The 24377-nt window shown below is 29.8% G+C and overlaps 1 protein-coding gene across 1 annotated transcript in view; it reads left to right on the forward strand.

The window, feature by feature from the left end:
* The first annotated feature begins 368 nt into the window (after positions 1-368).
* LOC145328820 (uncharacterized) overlaps positions 369-24377 on the forward strand; it is a 34988-nt gene continuing 10979 nt past the window's right edge. Inside the window, exons 1-2 of the mRNA XM_080172720.1 lie at positions 369-1074; positions 10587-10667. Of these exons, the coding sequence (XP_080028846.1) occupies positions 938-1074; positions 10587-10667 (218 nt within the window). The 5' untranslated portion in view covers positions 369-937. The remainder of the gene's footprint in view (positions 1075-10586; positions 10668-24377) is intronic.

The following is a 24377-nucleotide window of genomic DNA, read 5'->3' on the forward strand; positions in this document are numbered from 1 at the left end:
ATAAAACTTTGAGGACTAGTGTAATAAACAGCACATTTTGTATTTTTTTTTCAAGAAATATTTTGTCTTTAGATCTCTATACAGTTGGACTTAAGTTATAGAGTAGATTTGCAAGGAGAGAGGGGACAATTTGCTCTTTACTACACTAGTCCTCAATGTTTTATTATAACGTTTTGTTATTCGTTGGCTAAACAACTTTAGGGACTTCAATGATTTTTGATTGGTTGGTTTATTGAGTTGAGTCTGGTCAGTTGTCGTTACAAATTGACATCAAATGTTATCCGTTTTTTTTTATGAAATCTTATTTACTTACTTCATAAAATGCAATTTATTAATTTTTTTTGAAGGTTTAAATAATGTTTTTTTTCAGGTACATAAAAATGTGGTACCTATCATCTAAAACGCTGTTTGTGATAATGTAAAGAGACTCTTCTAAAAGTCCTTGTATAAGCGGGTATATATTAACAAAAACAAAATATTAACTAATAATATATAAAAACAAATTAATTACATAAAATTGATAAAAAAATCGTGAAGAACACTATCGACCTCTATTTGTAAAATTCTAAACTAAATTTTTAAGTCTGGTGATTTTTTTATGTATATCTGAACTTTAGAAAAGGAAAATCTTGTGATATTTAATTTTCCTCTTTTTCTAATTAAAAAAAAAGATATTTTTTCATCAAAAATCTTAATAGATTTTTGACTTGAAGAAAACTTTGAGAGAACCAGTTTTTGGGCTAGTTGATAACATTGAGTGCTGTGCTGTGTCCGCTAGAGACTGCTGCTCAAACAAAATCTTTTCGCGCCAAAAAAAACAAGAACAAAAGAAACTTTGAACCGGGCGCGCAGATTAAATTAAAATTAAAAAAAAAACCTTGAGACTGAACCATCATTTTTCGTACACAAAAACAAAACACTACAAGAAATTGCCAGAATGTGCCAGTCCGCCGATTGTCAGCTGTTTACCGCCAATGGCGGCGACAAGGAGAACTTTGACGTGAACAATAATGGCGGTGGACCCGCTCTCCTTCCCTCTACAAACTGTCACTGTATGCTCAACCGACGAACGAGGTAAATTTTTTTGCCATCTTTTATACCTAATAGCAGGATATTTTCAGAAGCAGCGTATTTTAAGCAGACCTTTTTCGCCTTCCACCTCTAGTGTTTTACTCTAATCATTTGCTATCCCTGTATCTCGTGTGTGGATATTATCTGGCAGTCTCCAGGGAAATCATTGCAGTCTGCTGGCATCCACAAACCTGGGACAGGTTTAGGCAACAAAAATTCTAGCTGTCAATAGTTCCCGAGCAAAATGGGGATAGATGTCACTACTTTTGGCCTAACTATTATATTGACGTCAGGAAGTACCCTATACCTAATCTCTTTTCAAGTCTTTCCCTCTACTATGACGTCTATAGAATAGGAAGGCCAAAAGCAGTGACATCCCCATTTTCCTAGGGCACTAAACACAGCTACAAAAAAATTCTTTGCTTAAAAATCATTATAAATACAGTGGATATTATGACAGGGAAAGTTTTGTTATCAATTTAGGTTGCTATTATAGTCCTTAGATATTAGTTAATACGTTTTTCCATGATCAGGGGAGGGGATGGGGGGTATTAAGACAAACACAATAAAAACAATCTTGGAAAATTACTTTAAGTCTGATTTTTTATATTGACATTTAATGACTTAAAAAACGTATACACCCTTGTAGTTTTAGTTATAGAGTTATACTTTTTGACGGTCGGACCTACCTTAGTTTTTTTCCACCATTTGATTGTCATAGTATTTTTCCCTTGGTCTGTGTGTGTGTGTTTGTGCGTGTGTGTGTGTGTGTGTGTGTGCCTCTCTAGATAGAAACTTATCCCTAGTTATAAACTATATTTATACTTACTTACTTGCCTGGGAGGGAGGGGACATTGGCTTGTAAATTTTACTGGTATCCAAAGTTTTATAAACACGGTCTATCATTTGTAGGCTTGATACTGGTTATTAAATCTTATTTTTTAACCAATAATTCAACAAAGAAAGGGCAATTTTTAATAGCATCAGTTATGTAAATGAATTTATTGTTCATTGTCTTATCCCTTTAGATCCCTGCCTCTAAAAAAATATAAGCAAAGCTTATACTTGACTGAGTCAGATATTTTGCTTTATACCTACAATTTACATTTTAATCTAGGCCTCATTAACCAGGGATCTAAAGGGATAAGACAAAGGAAGATAAATTGATGTATACCCCCATTTATGATAAACAAATGATAAACTTTAGATAGATATTATTGGCGGAAAGCAAAACTTAAAACTTATTTAAATCTTTAAAATACATTTCGCCTTTTTTCTCAGGGATCTAAAGGGATAAGACAATGTTCGATAAATAGATTTACATCCCAAAGATGATACACAAAATTACCCCTTCTGTAGATTAAAATTAGTGGCTGAAACGTTAGAACATTCAGCTTAATAAACCAACCAATCAAAATTCACTAAAGTCTCCAAAGATGTTCAGTTAACGAATATGTAAATGCTAAGATAAAACTTTGGGGACTAGTGTAATAAACAAAGCTTTAATGAATGATATTGATCCAAAACTTTAATTGCTGCGCTTCTTATTTACATAATTATAATTGTCCTTGTTTGTTAAAAGCAATGGCGCCACTTTTTAACAGACAAGCAAAAAAATGTCAAGCAAATGTCAGGGAGGAAGGGAACATTGGGCTGTTTATTACACTAGTCCCCAAAGTCTTATAAAAACGCTTTCTTATTAGTTGGATTTTGATTTGTTGGTTCATATAGTTAAGTGTCTTAACGTTTCAACCTCTAATTATAATCTACAGAAGGTTAATTTGGTGTATAATCATTAGGGATGTAGATAAACTTATTGGCCATTGTGTTGTCACTGTATTTTAACGACAAACATGAAAACTGAATGTCAATGAAATGTTTCCAATTTTAACAGGAAATAATCAAATATGATTACTTGGTTAAATTTGATTTTGTCCAAGTATGTATTTTTTTGTAACAATAACAATTTACCTAGTCATTTTATACTTTTAATTAATAACAAAAAACACGTTGTTTTTATATAATTAAACTTATGAAATTACGTTTATTTTTAGCTTAATATATATGTAGATTTTTATGTTTAGATTTAGGATTCATAATAGTTATTTAACGTATCATATTATAGACAGCTTTCCGCGGATTATAAATGAAAAATTATAAGATTAAACCAGTTTCCGTGGCCCCTAGGGCAGAAGGCCCGGGCAATCAAACTGGCAGTAATCTTATGATTATTATTTTATTATTCGTGGAAAATTTTCTATAATACGATGCTGTACATGATTTTTTAGTATAGCTGAGAACTGGTTCTAATCCAGCGCATATTAAATTATTAATCGGTTTCGAAGCAAAGTGACATCTTAACAATTTGGAGTGTTTTTATCCAATGCTATGTGCCAATAAACGATGTCATCCTTGTTTTTAAATCTGAAAATTTAGACGATTTTTTTTGGAAGAAATTGCATAATCCACTTCTAATTCTATGACCTAATCTTATATAACATGAGTTCTTAAAAATATTTTAAAGGAAAACTGGGATTAATATGTCCAAAGTCTAGAATTAGTAAGTTTAGTAATTAATAAATATGAAATTTTTTGATAGATGACCCATTTAGTCTTAACCAATTTGTGTTTCAAAATTTTAACAACAAAAAATCTGTTAAAAGAACCAACAAAGATACTTGATAAAAGACGTATATACATACACTAATTGTAGAGTAGCTGCGCTTAAAAAATGTAATTTGGATGATAAAACAAGCTTAGGCCTAGGCCTTCGAAGAAAAAAAGGAAAATTTTCTTTTTTGTTGTTCATTTGAAAGATTAGAAAAATCATTAACATTTTTATCTTTATATAACGATTAATTTTAGCAATATATCTTCTTGAATATTTAGAAAATGACCCAAAGTCTTAATATAACGTTTTCTTATTCGTTGGCTTAACTAACAACCTTGGGGACTTTTATTGAATTTTGAATGGTTGGTTCATTTAGTTGAGTTTGCACACGTTTCAACTACTAATTGTAATCTACAGAAGGGGTAATTTTGTGGATGTACATAAATTTATCGTCCATTGTCGTATCCCTTTAGATCCTTGACTAAAAACAGTAATACACCATCGCAACCTGATACTTGAATTATCTAATATCTATTGTATAAATAACAAGGATGCTCTTATATGTAAGTCCATGAGAAGCGCAGCAATTGCAAGCTAACAATTTTAGAAATAACAAGAGTCAAGTGTAATGCAGTAGAAATTTAACAGTGTTAATTTTTTTTTTTTGGGGGGGGGGGAAGCGTCTTGTTATTTTAGGAATTTTGTAGTAGTTGTGCTAATAAAAACACAACTGTAAAACTGTAAAAAAACGAATTGATTTTATGTGTTTTGTAATTTGATATTTTGTTTCTTCTATAGCCATTAAAAATTGACAGGGTGTCAAAAAAATTATTTCAGATTTCCAAAAATTCATTAAATAGGGAAATTATTAGTGATTTGACTCTTTCAAAGTGTTTGAGAAAAAATTTTAATTATGTTTTAGTAATTGCTCAGCTTCTATGTGAGATAGAGGCGTTATAATTAAGATATCATGTTCAAAATGTTAATGTAATCTCATTTTTGAGACATACTGTAAATGCAGACATGTATATGCTTTGTATAATAGCATAGAAATTGTAATAAAACAAGATTATTTCAACATTACTCATCACATTGCAGTTATATCAGTAAGAAAATCATAGATTCATCATATTAAAGGATATTAAAGTTTTTGAACCATTGAAATTGTTAACTTTTGGGTTCTACTTAGACGAAGCTCAAACTGTACCACTTTTGATTTCTGCTACGTCATATATTCTCCGTCTCTTTTTTAGGGGCTTTCTTTCCTACTTCTCCTCTCATCTCCCTCATTTTATGACGTCACAGGAATTAAAAGTGGTACAGGTTGGGCTTCGTCTCCTGCTCAATTTACAATCCATGTCCCCCCCCCCCTGCCTTCTTATCAATAGATAGAGATAGAAAAATGGTTCATAATTTAAGCTACAACATTTTCTCCCCCATTAAAATGCTTTACACTTAAGTATTGGGAAGAGAATTAATTTATCATCTATTTACCTATCCCTTGACGATATTCATGAATGTTGTGTGAGGCCTGTTTTTATAAGAAAATAATGAGAATCTATAGAAAATATTTATACTTATAAATAGAACTCTGAGGGTCCGATTCTTAAAAAAATAGAACAATAATTGTAATTGATATTTTGGGAATGAACTCTCCACTGAAAAAAAATAGAATTAGAATTTTTCTATTTTTTCAAATTTTTTCACCTTACTATGTTTGTTCTAAATTTGCATAAAAAAGATAGATTGCAAAAATTAGTTGTTTAGACAAAGGATCGGCATATGTAGCATTTTTAGCGGCTACTGCGGTCAAAATAAGCTGTTATGGCAGTTTTTTTTTATATAAATTACAACCAGGGATCTAAAGGGATAAGACAATGGACGATAAATTGATAAAATAGTCCATTTCCCCTGTCTCTCTGAATTACAAAGATTTGAAGCCGCCATTTATTTAGAGGTTTTTTTTGCGGCTGCTGGAATTGTTTAACTTTTGCAGAAAGAGATTGAGTTATTGAAAATGTCAGATGCACACCTCAGTTTTTTTCTGTAGCGCAGCTACAAGTTAATTACATTTGTCTGTACGTCTTTTTTTCTGAAGTACCATGGACGTACCCAAAAGTTACCAATTAGGGCCTGACATGTTTTTTTTCGTTTAGCATTTTCTCTTGTTACATCAATGTATTAGCGGCTACGCCCCTAGAGGCCTCCACCAAAATGACTATAACCCTTCCCAGTACCTATGAGAGCTATTCTATAAAGGAGACCCCTATCTGTTCAGCGGTTAGCGAGATCCTTTGGTACAAACAGACAGACATAAATCCTGTTACTTGCATTTAAATATTTGGACGTAAGCTTTGCATTAACAAGTGTTTTCATCCTTGTTACTTTGCCTTTTCAACTATTTTTTTCCTATGGGCTTGAAAGAGTGTTGAAAAACACGCTACAAATGTCGACACATTCCTTTTAAGTCGCCAGTGTGTCATCATTAAGCCTCCCCTGTTTATTTCTGATTTTTTTGGTGCTTTTAGGTTAGTTTGGGTGAGGTTTAAACTTACATTTTTGGGACAAGAAATATCTTTAAAATTAAAAGTGGATTTTTTTGAGGAGGGGGGTCGAAATATACATTTTGATTTAAGAGATTTTTACCCAAATGTCAATAATAATGTATAAGGAAAATTTTCATCTTAAAAATAGTTTACATATCATTTTAAGTACCTACAATAATAGTAGATTATAAAATGAATAATTATTGGAACGGTTAAAGGCTTATAATACATATATCTATTATATTGTATAAAGAATATTAAATATAGAAAGATATATACTTGTAGCCAATACGAAAAGAAATTGCTATAAAGTAATAGGTAAATTGAAGAAAAAAAAATAATTTTTACACTAGAATTTGAGAAAATATATTTATTCCAAAAAATATTTTTTTGCTGAGCTACTTATATAAAAACATTCATTCTTGTCAAGCAACTTTATTTTAACATAACTTAACCTAACTTAACTTAACTTTCTATTTATGCCTGTATAGAATAGATTTATAATGCCTTTATGCCTCTTGCTATACTTAATGGCCAATTTCCCCTCCCCACTTTTATTCACTCTATATATGCCATTGGAATAAGTTGGATTAGACTGATTAATAAATGTAATTGCTAATTTCCCACTTTTCCCTCTATTAGGTATTCACTCTATATTTGCCACTAGACTAAAATTAGAGTAGATTGAACTAGACCCCTTTTTATGTTAATGGTAAATTCCCACCTTCCTCCATTCTTAACTCTTTATATGCTCTTAGAGTAAGTTGGAATAGACTTTTTTCTAGGGTAATAACCAATTTACCCTCTCTTATTCATTATATATGCCATTGGAGAAAGTTGAAATAGACTCAAACTAACAAACAGTAGGTATAGTAAAGCAGTGCTGCGGAAATTTCGTGAAGTTTTTAAAAATTCTAGCCTTACTCTAATATCATATAGAATAGGCCTATAACTAACTTGGGTATTCAATCACTTCCACATATGTAACATATTATCAAAATATGAAGAAATACTAAGATTATTGCAACAGCTCAAACTACCCGAAAAATTGATATACATCCCCAATGATGATACAAAAAGTTACCCCTTCTTTAGATTACAATTAATGGTTGAAACACTCAACTAGATGAACTAACCAATCAAAGTTCATTAAAAGTCCCCAAAGTTGCTAAGCCAACGAATAAGAAACGTATTTACAAGATTTGGGGACTAGTGTAATAAACAGCCAAACATCCCCTCCCCCCCCCCTGTAGAAATGTAATAATATGCGGCGGAAGTTATTTCACACCATGATTTGTACATTACATTTAGGTATATTTATTGCTTATATTGATTTTTTAATAAGTTTTGTTCATATAATCATTTTTAATTTATTTACCATTAAATGGTTATAATAGGAAGTGCCGTTTTAGTCCAGAGAGGAAGGGGACATTGGACTGTCCCCAAAGTTTTATGATAACGTTTTTTCATTTGTTGGCTTGACAACTTTGGGGACTTTTATTGAATTTTGATTGGTTAGTTTTTTTAGTTGAGTGTCCATAAGTTTCAACAACTAATTGTAAATTAAAGAAGGGATAATTTTGTGTATCATCATTTGGGATGTACACAAATTTATCGGCCATTGTCTTATCCCTTTAGATCCCTGGTTTTAATCAATAAAATGTAAACTAAATTGTTTTTGTAACGAAACTTGGACAATAATGTTTTTTAAAAGCGCAGCGATAACAAGCTATCTGCTATTAGAATAGCATTTTATTGTACAAATTCATAATTGGTCATACTGTCGACTTAAATAAAAAGCATTTTTTTAAATTCTAGTAAAATTTTTAAGAATCAAACGCATTAGACTACTTATACGGGAACAAATACCCATTAGTCCAAAAATGTTCGCAAGTTTAAAATGTACAAGAGACTTAACCACTTAAAAACGGCTTCTAAAAGTGGCTGTTTTTCATTAATCCAACAAATATACCTCTAAGAGAAAAAGCTATATGTACAAAATATGTACTGTACCAAATTGGACTCTTAATTTTGACTATCTTCTCTTACAAAAATTTCAGACATTTTAAAGTGTTGTTAATTCTCCACAACATAAAGAACCTGATTTTAGAAGCATTAAACTGCGTAAAATATATATTTTTAAAGCCAAGATTTAAATATTGCCGAGAAGTTTTAGTCATGTAATGTAATTATAATTATATGATTATGACCATGTTTTAATTACCATTTTCAAAATTTTTCTTTTTTCAAAAATAATTAGAGGGTGTGAAAACCCCCTAAAATAGATATCTACTAGGTACCTAACTTAAGCAATAGGTTTTGTGTCTCTATGTGTGTGTTCTATGTTTTAATGAAAACGTTGGAGGATGTTGGGAGGGATGGGGGATTTGCCCCCCCCCCCTTATACAAACATTCTAATTATTGTAAAACAAAATCACCCCTTTGGCACAACTTTAAATTATTCAAAGTTTCTCTTCTGTATTCTATAGTCGCTGGTTGTCATAGTATGTCAAAAGTTTTTCAGCTTTTGTTACCTTAAGATTGCTGTCATGCAAATATTGGACTGAAATATATACTGGTACCCAAAGTTTTATAAACACCTTCTCTCATTATTTTACTTAAAAACTTTGGGCACTCTTGTTAAATCTTCATTAATAGGTTTAAATTTACAGTGTGTAAACTTTCAAATATTAATTGAGAAGGGTAATTTTGTTTATCATCAAAGTGGTGTATACAAATTTATCGTCGACTATCTTTTCCCTGACAAAGGCAACACCACGGAAAAATTGGTGGATCTTCAATTTCGCATATACCTAATACATTTGAAATAGCAATTTTTTTAAAGACACTGTGTCATAAGTATATTATGGAGTATGTTCATAAAAGACAATAAAGCAAAAGAGACGAGCAAGTTCGTATTAATCAGGGTTCTAAAGGGATAAGACAATGGCCTTAAAATTGATGTACTTTGATGATGATGATACACAAAATTACCCCTTCTGAAGCGTAAAATTAGTGGTTGAAACGTCTGGACACTCAACTTAATGAATCAACCAATTAAAGTCCCCAAAGATGTTGAGCTAACTATTAAGAAAACGTTATTATAAAACTTTTGGGGACTAGTATAATAAACAGCCCATTCCCCCTCTCTCTCTCTCTGGGGTTAATGCTATATTTTGCAGTTCTGATGTTTTCATAATTATGCAATGTATGGGCGGAAATGAAGTGACACCGGTAAAATTAATGATGAAAATTACAAGTTTAGCTTGCATAGTCAATGGTTTATATATATTCTAATTAAGACTCAGAATCGCACCGCTACTCTTCCTGCCTTTAAAAAGGGTCTTAAGGGGATGAGGCAACAAATAACTAATTTTTGTACATCCCAAATGATAATAAACAAAATTTCCCCAACAGTAAATTAAATTATTTTTTTTTATTAGCTAAAATTTAGGTAGAATTCTGAGCTGGATCTTTAAATCATTTTAGTGGTGAGCCAGATAGGGGTGCGCCGAATTTCAGCCAATCACAGCGCGGCATTTTATAAAATGCTGTGCTCTTATTGGTGGAAAGTTGGCTCACCCCGATCTGGCTCACCACTAAAATGATTTAAAGATCCAGCTCTGCTTTTGTAGAACTTTACTCATTGGTATATGGGGTTTTGCGAGGCGTCGGTTTTTTTAACTTTTTCGGTGAACACGATCATAAAAATTAAAATTATGTTTGTATGGACGATTTTGTATAAAATTATTACCACCAGGTTTTGTTATAACAATTAATTATTAGAATAGCAGATTCAGCAAATAGATTTGCCAGGGATCAAAAGGGATAAGACAATGAACAATAGATTGATGTACATCTACAATGACGACACAAAAATTACCCCTTCTTGTTATTCAAATTAGTGGTTGAAACGTTTGAAAACCCAACTTGAGGAACCAACTAATCGATATTCACTGAAATCACTTAATTTGTTAAGCCAACAAATAAGAAAACGTTATTATAAAACTTTGGGGACTGACTAATGTAATAAAAAGTCTATTGTCCCCTCTTTCTCTCTCTGGCTAGTTTGAGCCAACCAATCAAGAATTTATAAAAATTTTGACATTAGAGTAAAACACTAGAGGGAGAAAGGGTTAAATAACAGTATTTCCCTATTACAATGACCTTGTGCCGTCTCTAAATTGGGTCTTTGAAAATCAACCAATTTAAACGGGAATATTAACACAGCCAAGAAGAAAACAATTTTCTAACAGACGAAAAAGGTCCTTGAAAAAGGGGGGAGGTAGTATATACATCTATACTAAAGATTTGTTTTTTGACACAATGGAATTTTCATGGAGATTTTTCTATTTTAGAAGACGACATCCTGCCACAGTGCAAACTCCGGGGAGGTTAGAAGTTGGAGAGGTCATACTGGAACCACTTGTATCTAATAGGTAAGGAAATAATATAAATAGATAGATAATTCAGGAATCTAAAGGGATAAGGCAATGGCTGATAGATTAATGTACATCTCCAATGATGATACACTAAATTACCCCTTCTGTAGATTACAAATAGTGCTTGATGCGTTTGGACATTCAACTTTATCAAAAATCAATAAAAGTCCCCATAGTGGGTAATCCAACGAATAAGAAAACTTTATTATAAAACTTTGGGGACTAGTGTAATAAACACTAAACAGCATAATGTCCCCTCCCTCCCTCTAAATTTGACTTAATAATGACTTACAACTCATGGAAAAGTTTTTTGAATTGAATTGAATTTAACCTAATTTTTTATAAATGTATGTTATACAATATATTTTATTTAATAAGTACTTAGTTTAAATAATATAGGTAATCTTTAAATAAAATGCATTTATTAGTACTTTAAAAATACACTTTTTTTGTCCAAAATTTTAAGAACATATTATTAAAAAAACTAGCTCATATGAAGAAAAAAATAGACTAAGACTTTTGTTTCTTTGAATTTTTTGGAAAAAAAACTTACAAGTTTTTTAAATTTTTTAGGTAGTATATTTCCTTTTAAAAATCTATTTTTATGATATTAAACAATATACAAATACAATTGTTATAATTCATATGTTTTTTATATCAATATTTCAGGGTGTTTTAAAAATTAAAATAGATACAATTTTTATTGTAAAATTTTTATAGAAATAAGCTAAAAAAAATTATAATATTGATATTTATATTTTTAAAAAATTGTGTAAAAACACCCTGTAATAGATAGATATATATCAGCGTAAATATTGCGTATTTAATTGTTATTATAAAAAAATTAAATTCGACACTTGTTTTTATTCCTTATCATATCTACTATTAAAAAAAGGAAAAAAAATGTTTTAAATAATTAAAATTATTATTATTTTATTTGAATAACATTACTTTAAATTCTTAAATAAATAAACAAAGATTTTAATATATACTATTATTAAATAAATAAATACAACTTATATTAGAGATAAGAAAATCGTAAAATTCCATATTTTTTTAAAATTTAAACGTGTTTTTTTCGTATTTTCATACTTTTTTTTGATAAAATGTACCAGTCTAAGTTTATGAAAAGCTTGTCTTTATATAAGTATATTGTTGAGGGGTTTAAGCTACTACAAAAGTTAATTTTTCAGTAAACATATTTTTTTGTAATAGTTCACAAATGCCAAAATTAGCAGTAAATTATAATATTATGTATTAGTCTAAACAAAAAAAGTCCCCCCCCCCTTCACCCCTTCAAGAAAAAATGGGGTTTATATCCCTCATAAAACCTTAAAAATTGCCAAAATTAAATGTATTTTAAAAAGTTGCCGTCCCAACTTTGAAAAAGCAAAATCCTTGTTTTTTTCGCAAAAATATAATTATCCCGAATTATGTTTTAACTGGCATAAAAATGCTTTAAATAGCGCGTTAAAACCCACTGTTCAGCCATTTCATTGTAATCTTTACGACGCTTTTTATGATTTCTGAGGTTTTTAAATAGATATCTTGTGAGAGCGAGGGTTCGAACCTTAAAATTTTGTAATTTTTATGAAAATTTAAAACTTTTTAATATATCAACCCATTGTTTAAGCTATGATAAAATGAACAAGTAGCCAATAAACTAAAGAATATTAATAATGGTAGATAGCGGTATCTATTAGTATATATCAAGTAGATATGCAATATAGGATTTTATAAAATTTCATATTTTTAAGGCTCCGACTTTTGCTTGGTGTAGCGTATTGTATTTATCCGCTGTATGCCTTTTTTGGTCAACATGCGCAGAAAAGTTTTTTGTTGCCGTCTGGAATACTATTTTTAATTGTTTATTGGTGGAATTGTTCTATTAATATCAAACTTTAAAGTTTATTTTCATTGTAATTTTATGTAACTTTCTAATCCGAATAATATAAATTAAAGTTAGAATAAAATAGCCTAAAACCCATATGGACTTGCGTAAAGCTTCCCTTAAATAAAATGCACAAATCAATTGCTTTAGTGCTTTTAAAAGATTGTATTAAAAATATTATTTTAGGTTTGTGACTTTGATTTTGAATCAATTTTAACAAATACACAATGGTCCCCCTGTAGGGGGTTCTAAGATGCATTAAATAAGGAAAATAACAGTAGACTGTAATCAATAGGATAGCATACAGGTCTTCTGACACGTCTTTGTCACAAAAATAACCATGGAACCAGTCTTTTTTTTTCAGGGATCTCTAGGGATAAGACTAAAAGTTAAAGAACAATCACAGTGATTAAAATTAGGGGTCAAAATTTTTGGAAACTGTTAGCTTCAACCAAGTTTAATAATTAAAAAAGCATTATTATAAAACTTTGGGTAAAATGATAATCTACAGCCCCAATATCCCCTCCCTCCCTGGCATTTTGTGTAACATTATAGCGTTAAATTATACACTTTCAACACCATACCTTGCTATGCCCCAGGGGGTGGGGATACGCTAATGGAAAAACAATTAGTACACCAAGCTAAAGTATGGCAGACGAACGTATAAATGGACTGGAATTGGCATCAAAGACCTTGTTTTTTCATACATTTTATATTACACGTATTATCTTATTATTTAAAGTAGTAAGGTCTTTTGGTTAGATAAGTTAATGTCTTTCCAAAACCACTAAAAAATTGGACACAATATGGGGCAAATAAGATCTTATTATAACTTAATGTCAAAGGTAAAAATTCTTTGAAGACTTTTCCTTCATGCCCTGAAAAAGGCCTTGCCTCTGATAAAAAATCGGAGACATAGGGAAAGGACAATATAGAACCCAATCAGTTGAGTGGTTATTGAGATCTTAACTTCAGACAAAACAAAATCGCTTACTACTTTATATAAAAGGATTTTAGCATTTACTTTTAAATATAATTTAAGGCTAACTAAATGATAACAAAACAATTTTATAATTTTTACTTATCCATTTATCTAAGAATACAATACAAATTGTTTCTTTTATTAAAATTTTTCCTCATATAATATTTTATATATAAACCAATTTCCTCGTTAACATATAACAAAATATAAATAAAAAAGGACAGATTTGTCCAAAGGTAGCGAAGCAATAACAAGCTACAATAACAGGAATAAGCCTATGCAATGGTTTCATAAAGTATGGACGAACGAACATACTGTTTATATAATAGGTATATGCATTTAAGTGTAAATTGGCCAGAATTATAATTGTTAATTTAAAATAATATCATTCAAAAATTACGTTTATTAATGTATTTAATAATAAGTAATATAAATTTCAAGTCTTAAATGAAAAAAAAGAACTCGAAATTGAATTAATTAAAATTTCAAAAAGTATAAAATATAATGTTGTACACTGTACCATTATTATTTCATAGATCCATTTAATAATGGCCTGAAAACCAAATAATTCAAGCTAAAAATGCTACCATATCACCTTTACTAAAATGAAATGGTAGCATTTTTTTCTGAATTCTAATTCTAAGATTATATGTCGTCGGTTGATTATATGGCATTAAATAAAAGTTGTCATTTTCATTATACAAATAAAATTTTGATAAATTAATGTACATCCTCAATGATAATACACAAAATTACTACTTATGTAGCTTAGGAATAGTTGTTGAAACGTTTGAACATTAATCTAAATAAACCAACCAATCAAAAGTCTTCAAAGTTGTTAATCCATCGAATGGGCGTTATAATAAAACTTTAGGGACTAGTGTAATAAACAGCCCACTGTCTCCTCTCTCTCTTATTTGTATTAGAAGAATACAATAAAATGTCATACAGTAAAGCATAATACCTACAGTGTGTCAACCAATAATTGTTGTAAAATAAGTTGCAAATCAATTATTAATAAAATAATGATATAGTAAGAGGCTATTATATGTGAAAAAGTACACAAAATAATTGTTTTAGTTGTAACAAAGTGTACATGGTTGAATTGAACGAATTTTGAGGAATGTTTGGGAAACCTAATTCACTTTAAGTTCTAGAGTTTTAATGTTTTGCCTTTAAAAATTAAAATAGAAAGGAAATGTGTGTTCATTATCAAATTTTAAATAAGGTATATAAAACAAATAGTACAAAAACTGTAAATAAATTTAAAATACAACTGTACAAATTGTTTAAAATTAACAAAAAATATAATTTTATAAATGTTTGGCCGTCCTGATTTACTTATCATTTTAAAGAGAAAACTTTTTTTCTTTTTCCTTATAATATTTCATGTTATTATAAGATAATAAATATAAAATATATAAATGTTGTATCCAGAACAAGAAAGGGGGGGGGGGAGGAGTTAGGACTGTTAAATTAAATTAGTCCCCAAAACTTGCTTAAAAGCTTTGAGTAGTTGATTAATATGAAAACTAGCAGTTCCAATAATACCTACAGTGTGTCAACCAATAATTGTTGTAAAATAAGTTGCAAATCAATTATTAATAAAATAATGATATAGTAAGAGGCTATTATATGTGAAAAAGTACACAAAATAATTGTTTTAGTTGTAACAAAGTGTACATGGTTGAATTGAACGAATTTTGAGGAATGTTTGGGAAACCTAATTCACTTTAAGTTCTAGAGTTTTAATGTTTTGCCTTTAAAAATTAAAATAGAAAGGAAATGTGTGTTCATTATCAAATTTTAAATAAGGTATATAAAACAAATAGTACAAAAACTGTAAATAAATTTAAAATACAACTGTACAAATTGTTTAAAATTAACAAAAAATATAATTTTATAAATGTTTGGCCGTCCTGATTTACTTATCATTTTAAAGAGAAAACTTTTTTTCTTTTTCCTTATAATATTTCATGTTATTATAAGATAATAAATATAAAATATATAAATGTTGTATCCAGAACAAGAAAGGGGGGGGGGGAGGAGTTAGGACTGTTAAATTAAATTAGTCCCCAAAACTTGCTTAAAAGCTTTGAGTAGTTGATTAATATGAAAACTAGCAGTTCCAAACTGATTTTAATCTATAAGAAGGTTAATTTTGTTCATATTTTGGGTTGAACTTATATTTATTGTCCATTGTCTTATCCCTTCTAATATTATCCATTTTCCATTAACACCCTTGTAACATTCATATCTAGGTACAGGGTTTGGAATAAAAATCCTCAAAAAAAAAACTAAAAAAATATCAATGACTATTACAAGATACATATGTTTTTAGTACCATTTTGGAAAGCTTTAATGGTATTTACATCGAATTGCAGAGAAATTAGCCAAATAAATATGAAACCAAAACTTTAAAAAATGTAATTTCTTAAGGAATTTGGAAACACTACCATGTGTTTTTCAGGAAAGCATTCCCTGTCTTACAAAGCCAATGTATAATCTATGTTCGATGGTTAAATTGTTTTCTTCTGTCATTAACTTTACTCCCCATAGGCAAGGGCGCGCACAAACATTAGGAAAAACAAAGGAAAAATATAGAATAAATTAAAACATATGATTGTAATTTTGCAATACCTTTTTAAGAAGTAAGACAAAATTTGTCTTTTGATTTACATCCCTTATGATGATACACAAAATTACCCCTTCTGTATATTAAAATTAATGGTTGAAACGTTTGAACACTTAACTTAATAAACCAACCAAATTTCACTAAAGTTCCCAAAGTTGTTAAGCCAACCAATAAGAAAACATTATTGTAAAACTTTGGGGACTAATGTAATAAACAGCGCAATGTCATCTCTCTCTTTTTTCTCATAAAATATATTCCATTCTAGACTTTTGGCACCTATAGACCCCAACAAATAGGTGTGTTGGCTGAGATGGGGAGGGGGGGGAGGGGTAAATTTGGCACCTCGCCGTAAAGAGCAATTACATATCTAATGTATTCTTCAAATCATCTGATTTTCTCTCTTCTGATTATTACATTTAATAACTACTAGCAGCTGTGGCCCTAGAATCCAGGGTTTTTTTTTATTCAGAGGGCTTGGATAATAGCTTAAAACCATCAGACTTAAATTTAGAAATTAAATAGCCTAAGCAATCACGGGACCTATGTAAAACTTGACTTAAATAGAGAACCCAATCAGTTCAGTTGTTATTTTGATCTTAAGCTTCAGAGAAAAACCTTATTGCTTTGTAAAATAAGATTTTCCGCTTACAAGTCGTTACGAGCATTAAAAGAAGCAATTTTATCAATCTACAACAATATTTTTAGATCTAAAAGACAAAAACTTTATGTAACGAATAAAATTTCCATTTTTTAATATTTTTTCCACAGTAGGGGGGCTCCGTTGAGCTAAAGCTCCAGTTAAACTTGAGAGTTGTTATTGAAAACTTGTTAAAATCCATTTAGTCAGAGAGAGAGGGAACAATGGTCTGTTTATTACACTAGTCCACCAAGTTTTGTAATAACGATTTCTTATTAGTTGGCTTTGGAGACTTTTGAATTTTGATTGGTTTAATCATTAAGTTGAAAGTCCAAACGTTTGAACCACTAATTGTAATCTATAAAAGGGGGTAATTTTTGTGTATCAATATTGAGGATGTGCATCAATTTATCGGCCATTGTCTTATCCATTTAGATCCCTGCATAAACCACTGAAATAACGTCATCACAAGCTTTTAGGTTTTACAGGGTGCGGGCTGTTAAGTTATTTTCTAAAATGATGAATTATGATTTAGATGCTTCAGGGAAGCGGGGATAAGAAAACAGAAAATAATCTAATCATAAAAATTCTAAAATTAGTTTTTCTCCCATTTAAAAGATTTTGAAAAAAAATTTCTGATATTTACAACGCTATTATAAATTAGGTTAAATTAATTTTGCTATTGTCTTATCCCCCTGTATCCATGTGAACTTGTCCACACCTTGTTTAGTTGAAATCCTACAATCTAGAAGTAGTTGGGAATTTCAATTCACTTTGGTCAACTAAATCTTTTTTAATTTCGCTATTAAAGCAAAAAAATGGTCTTTTAAATGGTTTCTACTGCTGTTACATTTTCCAGAGATCTCAAGGGGTAAGACAATCAATGACGAAATATTGCACATCTCCAATTATATCAAACAAAATTACCCCTTCTTTACATTGAAATAAGATGTTGAAAAATTTATACACTGATTTACTTTACTAATTAACCAAGACTCAATATAAGTCCCCAAACTTTTTAAGCCAATAAATTTAAGAATGTGCCATAAAACTTTGGGTACCAGTATTAAAACCATATAAAAACTGGATTTACAAACGCTTTAGTTGACTCAAGTCCCCCGAAGTTTGTCCAGATTTAAACAATACATTTTCCTGCTTAGCTAGGAACCTTCTCATAATTTATTATCATTACAAGTTAAAAATATTCTTTTTGTGCTACTTAGATTTAAATCAACTTTTTATTAAATAAAATTTTTGGATCACAGACTTGGTTCGGTTATCTATCTATTAATTTGACAATGTTAGACATACATGCTAAAGTGATAAGACAATGTCCAATAAATTAATGTACATACCCAATAATGATACACAAAATTACACCTTCTGTAAAATGCTATTAGTGGTTGAAACATTTGGAGACTCAACTTCATGAACCAAGCAATCAAAAAACATTAAAAGTCGCCAAAGTTGGTAAGCAAACTATCATAAAACCTTGGGAACTAGGGTATAAACAGCCAAATGTCCCCTTCCTCAATGTTTGCTAGTCTTCAGCTAGAGATTTGCCGTAATTACTCAAATTAAGTAAAATATTGAATTATTTACAATACCTGCCCTGAAAAAGGCCTTACTAACTATGCCGGAATGAATTATTTGTATTAAACTATTTTTATTTTGTTAGTAAATGAATTCTCCGGACTGGCGCCTGCGCCAGAAATGCAGGAATAGGTAAATGGAAATTTTTTTATTTCCATACAATTATTACTCATTTCTTGGTAAATAATAAGTTTTAATAATGCAAATAATGAACATAATGTCAATTTAAAAGTCTGAAAATTAGTAATTTTAATTTAAAATAAAAAGAATAATTTAAAGAAAAATGGTGGTCATTTTCCACGAAAGATTTCTCTTTGGGATGATGGAGGTACCCGCTCCAAAAATAGATATAAACCTTCCCTGGACCTTTTTAAAAAGCCTCACTCTATAGGAAAACCATATCAGTCTTGCGGTTAGCGAGATCCTTCGCTACACATAGACAGACAAACATCCTGTTACTTTTAAATAAGGATAACTTGAGCAGAATTGGCTTTTGACCAATTTACATTTCCCTTAGTTACATGTTAGTATAGAGAGTAGAACTTACTTAAACAAACATATTTTAACCTTTACACAACGTGGAAAGGCAACATCGCACTCTCAAAAATTTTAAAATTAAAAAAAGCTTATTTGTAGTACGTTAACTAGACTTATTTTTACTGAATCATGGCAAATGTCTAAAAAATATTGATTATTGGGCTAGTAGCCTGGTTTTAAATTTGCTTAGCAGTAGAAATTTGTCTTAAATTATGTATTTTTTTTATTTTTTACAGTGTCAGACTTTAAATAAAGGGCGAAGAAGTAAATCAAAGGAAATGAGATTGAGAGAGAATTGAAAGGGGCCGCTGCCCCCAGCCCAAACATTTTCAAAGCATTATGAGGAAATGGGATTTTAAGGCAATTTTAGAACAAATTTCAAACATTTTACATTATGAAAATTGGCCTTTAAGTACTTTTATGTAAGCATATTTTAATCTAATGCTTTAGCGAGGTCAGTAAGTAATGTTCGGTGAAAAAACTTAATAAAAATTTTACAGAAAAAACTAAGAACTATTATTATTTATAAAATATTGTAATCAAATGCTTTGTTTTCAAAAAATTGTTTAGCTTGGTATCGAATCTTTATTTTATACCTTATGTTTTAAATGCTCTGTAAAGGTCAAAAAGTATTTACTTTTAACAGTATTTTTTTATCAGCCAAAATTAATGTTATTTTGCTTAAAAAGTTAATTTTGTTGAAAACATGAAAAAATGTAATAGCTAAAAAGTTTATCAACAAACAAATGGGGGGGGGGGGAATCTGAGGACATAAATGTCTCCTTGGAGAGTAAACTTTGGGGGGTGGGGGGGAGGGCAAGTCAAGGGGGGGGGGGAGTTGAATGGCTAATCCATGGCCTATTTATTATGATTAAGCTTCTAGAATTTTGGACATTTTTAATAGCGTCTGCTGGATATTAATGGCATACTTTGTGCGCAAATTATTTCAGGATTAAATTACTTAAAGTTTGCAAAATAAACTTGCTCAAAAACTTTTTGATTTATTCGCTGTTCTTTAAAAATTATGAACAAATTAGGTGGATTAGGATGATTTGATTAAATAGGCAGTTACCGAGATCTTTTACAGGTGTGAATCTACATATTAGGAATTATTTTTGAAATCTTATTGTCTAACCTTCGGTATTTATCTCTTGACTTTTGCAAGGTTTTGTGCAAATTCTTTTGAAACAGGGCGTGTGAGTGTATGTGTGTGTGTGAGCCTTAGTAGGAATGTAAGCGCGGATTTGCGAACTTTTTCGCACTTTGGCAAACTATGAAAATGTCACTGTTTGTTATAAAATATAATGGGGTATCTTGAAATATTTCTCCAAGGATAATTTAACAGATTTACTGCTTGTTCTGAAGTCAAAAGGCTTCATGAAAAGTTTAAATTCCAGACTACAAATTATTTTTAATGAAATAAATGATTTTGAAGCAGCTTATAGTGCCTAATAAAAATAACATCATACAATACAAATGACCAATGATAGGCCAGTATAATTTTACCATTGTATAATGGCCTATCATTGGTCATTTGTATTGTATGACGTCATTTTTCTAGGCAATATAAGCTGCTTCGTGGTTTTTCATAATCATAATTTATATTTTATAAATTTATAAATTGATGATTTAAAAGTCTTAAGATTGCTTCACCGTAATCAATACAAGAAATTTAAATTTTTGCTGTTTCATTCTACCTTCAAAATGTACTTTTAAAAATGATTAGATGGATTTTTGAGGTTTAGAGGGGGAGGGGTTGATAAAAAGAGGCTTTAGGTTGAAAAAGAGGTGTGTATGGTATTTTTACAGGCAGAAAAGAAAGGGTACCTAATATTGGAGAATTTTTTTATGTGACTGAATTTAGTATTTTTTTAATGCAAGGGTTCAAATCCCTGCCTCCCTGGATTTTTGTGCAAATACTTTGCAATCTTAGACATTGGCCAGACCAACATATACAATAATCTTAGACCCCCCCCCCCCCCGCCCCCAATAGCCCCCGCCGTTCCCTTCTATACCTTTTTTAGGCACACATTAAGAATAATCCCCCCCCCCCCCCACTCTTTATTTCTAAACACAGTAGAATTCAAAAGGAATTCTTGACAAAAAGTTAATGTGAGGTTTTGGAAATTAGGTTCTAATTTCAGCAATTTCAAACATTTTTACCCCGCGAAAGCGAATAAATCGCTTTGATAGGTGAAAAAGTATTTTTTTTATATAATTTAACAAATTTTTTTTTTAAATATTTTATAATTTATAACTGAAATTAATTAGATATATTTGCTTTAAAAATACACTTATAATGCAACACAATGTGTTAATTTTAAATATAATATTATGTTTTTGATAATTTTGTGTTAATATATCTACTTAATATATGAAAAGTCAAATTTTTTTTCTAAATATAAAAATCTTGTTTTGGCTAAAAGTAGGCTATTTTAATATTTTTCCTAGAATCATAAATTAAAAATTGTTTTTTTTATAATATTAAATATAGACAAATTTATATCTAAATAGATTTTAGATAAATTTTGAATTATATAGAATTAATATACTAATATAATAGAATTAGCTTTACTTAGAATGATTAAATAGGTTATAAAAACATCTAAATATCTATGAATACTTTATATTAGCGGATTTTTTGGTCAGATTTTAGCAGATTTTTTTGCGCTCTAAAATATTATAATCCATTTTTAATTTATATACTTAAAACTTATATTATACATGAATTTTATATTATTATATTCAAGATATATTTAAGTAAGGCTTTGTAAGAGGGATAATTATACTGAAGATTGTTTGAAAAACTACAGATTTTTTTTAAGGGATTGATTATTTGCAACAATTTTTGTGCTAGATTTTCTGTTTTTTTTTCAGTGATCTGAAGGGATATGACAATAACCGATAAATTGATGTACATCCCCTATTATGATACACAAAATTCATTCTTCTGTAGATTACAATTAAAGGTTGAAACGTTTGGACACTCATTTGAATGAACCAACCAATCAATATTCAATAAAAGTCCTCAAGGTTGTTCAGCTAACAAATAAGAAAGTGTTTTTATAAGACTTTGGGGACTAGTGTAACCCTCCCTGGTTTTTACCTATGTTCTAAAATCTTTGTAAGCTCTGTATTTGAATTAAATAATATATATCTAAATCCGCGGCAAGGCGCGCCATTCGCGTTTTCAAAACTCGTTTCTAAAGTTTTTGCAGTATCATAAATTTAAAGAAAAAAAGGCGTTTTTAGCTTCAGACAGAAACGGCAAAGAAAATGTGCTAAAAATTTGATGTCTTTTTTTCAATTTTTTTTATAAAAACCGCTTTAAATCCTCTTAGAACATGTTCTTAGCCATACTGTAAAATCAAGTATAGCATCGTACTACAGACAATTTTCAACGAATATTAAAATAATCATTAAATTAATACCAGTTTTCTTAGTCCACTCCTTCGGCGCCTCGGTTTTAACAAAACTGGTTGAATCCTATAACTTTACATTTTAATATCCGCGGAAAGCTGTCTATAAAACGATGCGATAAATTTCCACTAATCAAACTTTCACAGTATTTACCGATTCTTTACTCCAGCTAATATATATAAGAATCAGTTTTTGCGCAGCTTGTATTATTTTTACATTTATAAACGTGCACAAAATTAATATGCTAGTATAATTTGGGAGGGGGGGGGGGAGGACATTGGGCTGTTTATTACACTAGTCCCCAAAAAGTTTTATTATAACGGGTTTTTTTTATTAATAGGGACTTTCATTGAATTTTGATTGGTTGTATCATTAACTTGAGTTAAACACTTATTAAATTATATAAAAGTTAAAAAATCAACTATTTCTCTAAATCTAAAATGACCACCGACTTTCGATTAAATGATATATGTAACCAAAAAAGGATCAGATTTAAAAGTTTGATATGAAGGTATTGTTCTAACTCATAGATTTTTTTTACTACCAGATGAAAAAAGTGGCTTTTGCTCTAAAATTATTTAAACCAAACATTAAATTTTCTTATGTCTTTATTATGACAATGTGATAGATTTAATGCTCTTCTAATAATGTTATGAATATGTTAAGCTGATAATATTTATTTTTCGCATCGTATTATAGACAGGTTTCCGCGGATAAAAATATAAATAATGATTTTTCTTTTAATAATTGGAAAATTGTCCGTAATACAATGCTATATACAAGTTTTTTTCAGCATGGCTGAGAGTTGATTCTAATCCAGCGGATATTAATCGGTTTCGAAGCCATACTGGAAAATAATTTATTTTCTAACCCTTAAGAAAAAAAGTTTTTGCTTTGTGTTGGCCTAATAAGACATTCCTTTAGCTTGTAGTGGGCCCATATTTTCAGGGATATTGCATCAGAATAATATAATTTATCCATCCTTATAATAAGATAAAGGAATCTCTGTCTGTCTGTCTGTCTGTCTGTCTGTCTGTCTGTCTGTACCGAAGCATCTCGCTAACTGCTGAACGGATATGGTTCTCCTTTACAATGTAAACAGATGATCATAACATAGCTGGAAAGGAAAACTTTGTAAGTGCCCCCTAGAGGCCTCAAGGGGCGTAGCTATTAGTAACAAAAAGTTGAAACATTTATTTAAAACATCTGTTTTAAATTTTTTAACATGTACTAGGTATCAATAAATCACTGAGCGTGACAATTAGGCTGGCAAAATAGTTTTTTTTTCTTTAATGCAATATCCCCCTAGCTGCGTGAATAAAAACCTGCTTACAATATTTAACTTTTGGCCTGAGATGTAATGGACAGACAATCTACAGGACAAAAATTGTTTGTCTTGCCCTCGGAAACGGATATTCAATCTTTAAAAAAAGGTTCCAGCTTCCATTTTTAGAAAGAAAGCTCTTTCATTAATATTTTGCCATTTGTTCATTAACAGATTTTTAAAAGTTTAAAAATCAATATAAATCATATGAGCTTTCAAAGAAATTATTGAAATTTAAATGACGTCATACAATACAAATGACAAATGATAGGCCAATATACAGACTAAATTACCAATGGCAGGCCAGTATACATTTGAATTTACCAATAGTATGTCAGTATGACGTCATTTTTCATAGGCACTATAAAAAACTTCAAAATTATTTTATTTATGATTTATTTTGCAAACTACTTATGCTACGCACCTTATGGACATAACGGTCAAGTTTTTCATTTTTTTTATAGAAACTATGTCTTTTTCTTTAGTTAGTCTAAATATGCTAATAAACTAAGCAAATACCTTTTAAATCAAGACATATAAGACTAAATAACAACCTCACGTTGTTAATAAATTTTCTTAATAAGATAAAATTATCTTTTAGTAAAACGTTAATTAGGTCTATGTATTGTAATTAGGAAGGGTTTTATGATAAATTAACTGAGAGAAAAATTTACTTTGCTTTTAATTT

The sequence above is a fragment of the Acartia tonsa genome, chromosome 9, assembly GCF_053477335.1.
Source record: "Acartia tonsa isolate MP-2025a chromosome 9, ASM5347733v1, whole genome shotgun sequence".
NCBI lineage: Eukaryota > Metazoa > Arthropoda > Copepoda > Calanoida > Acartiidae > Acartia > Acartia tonsa.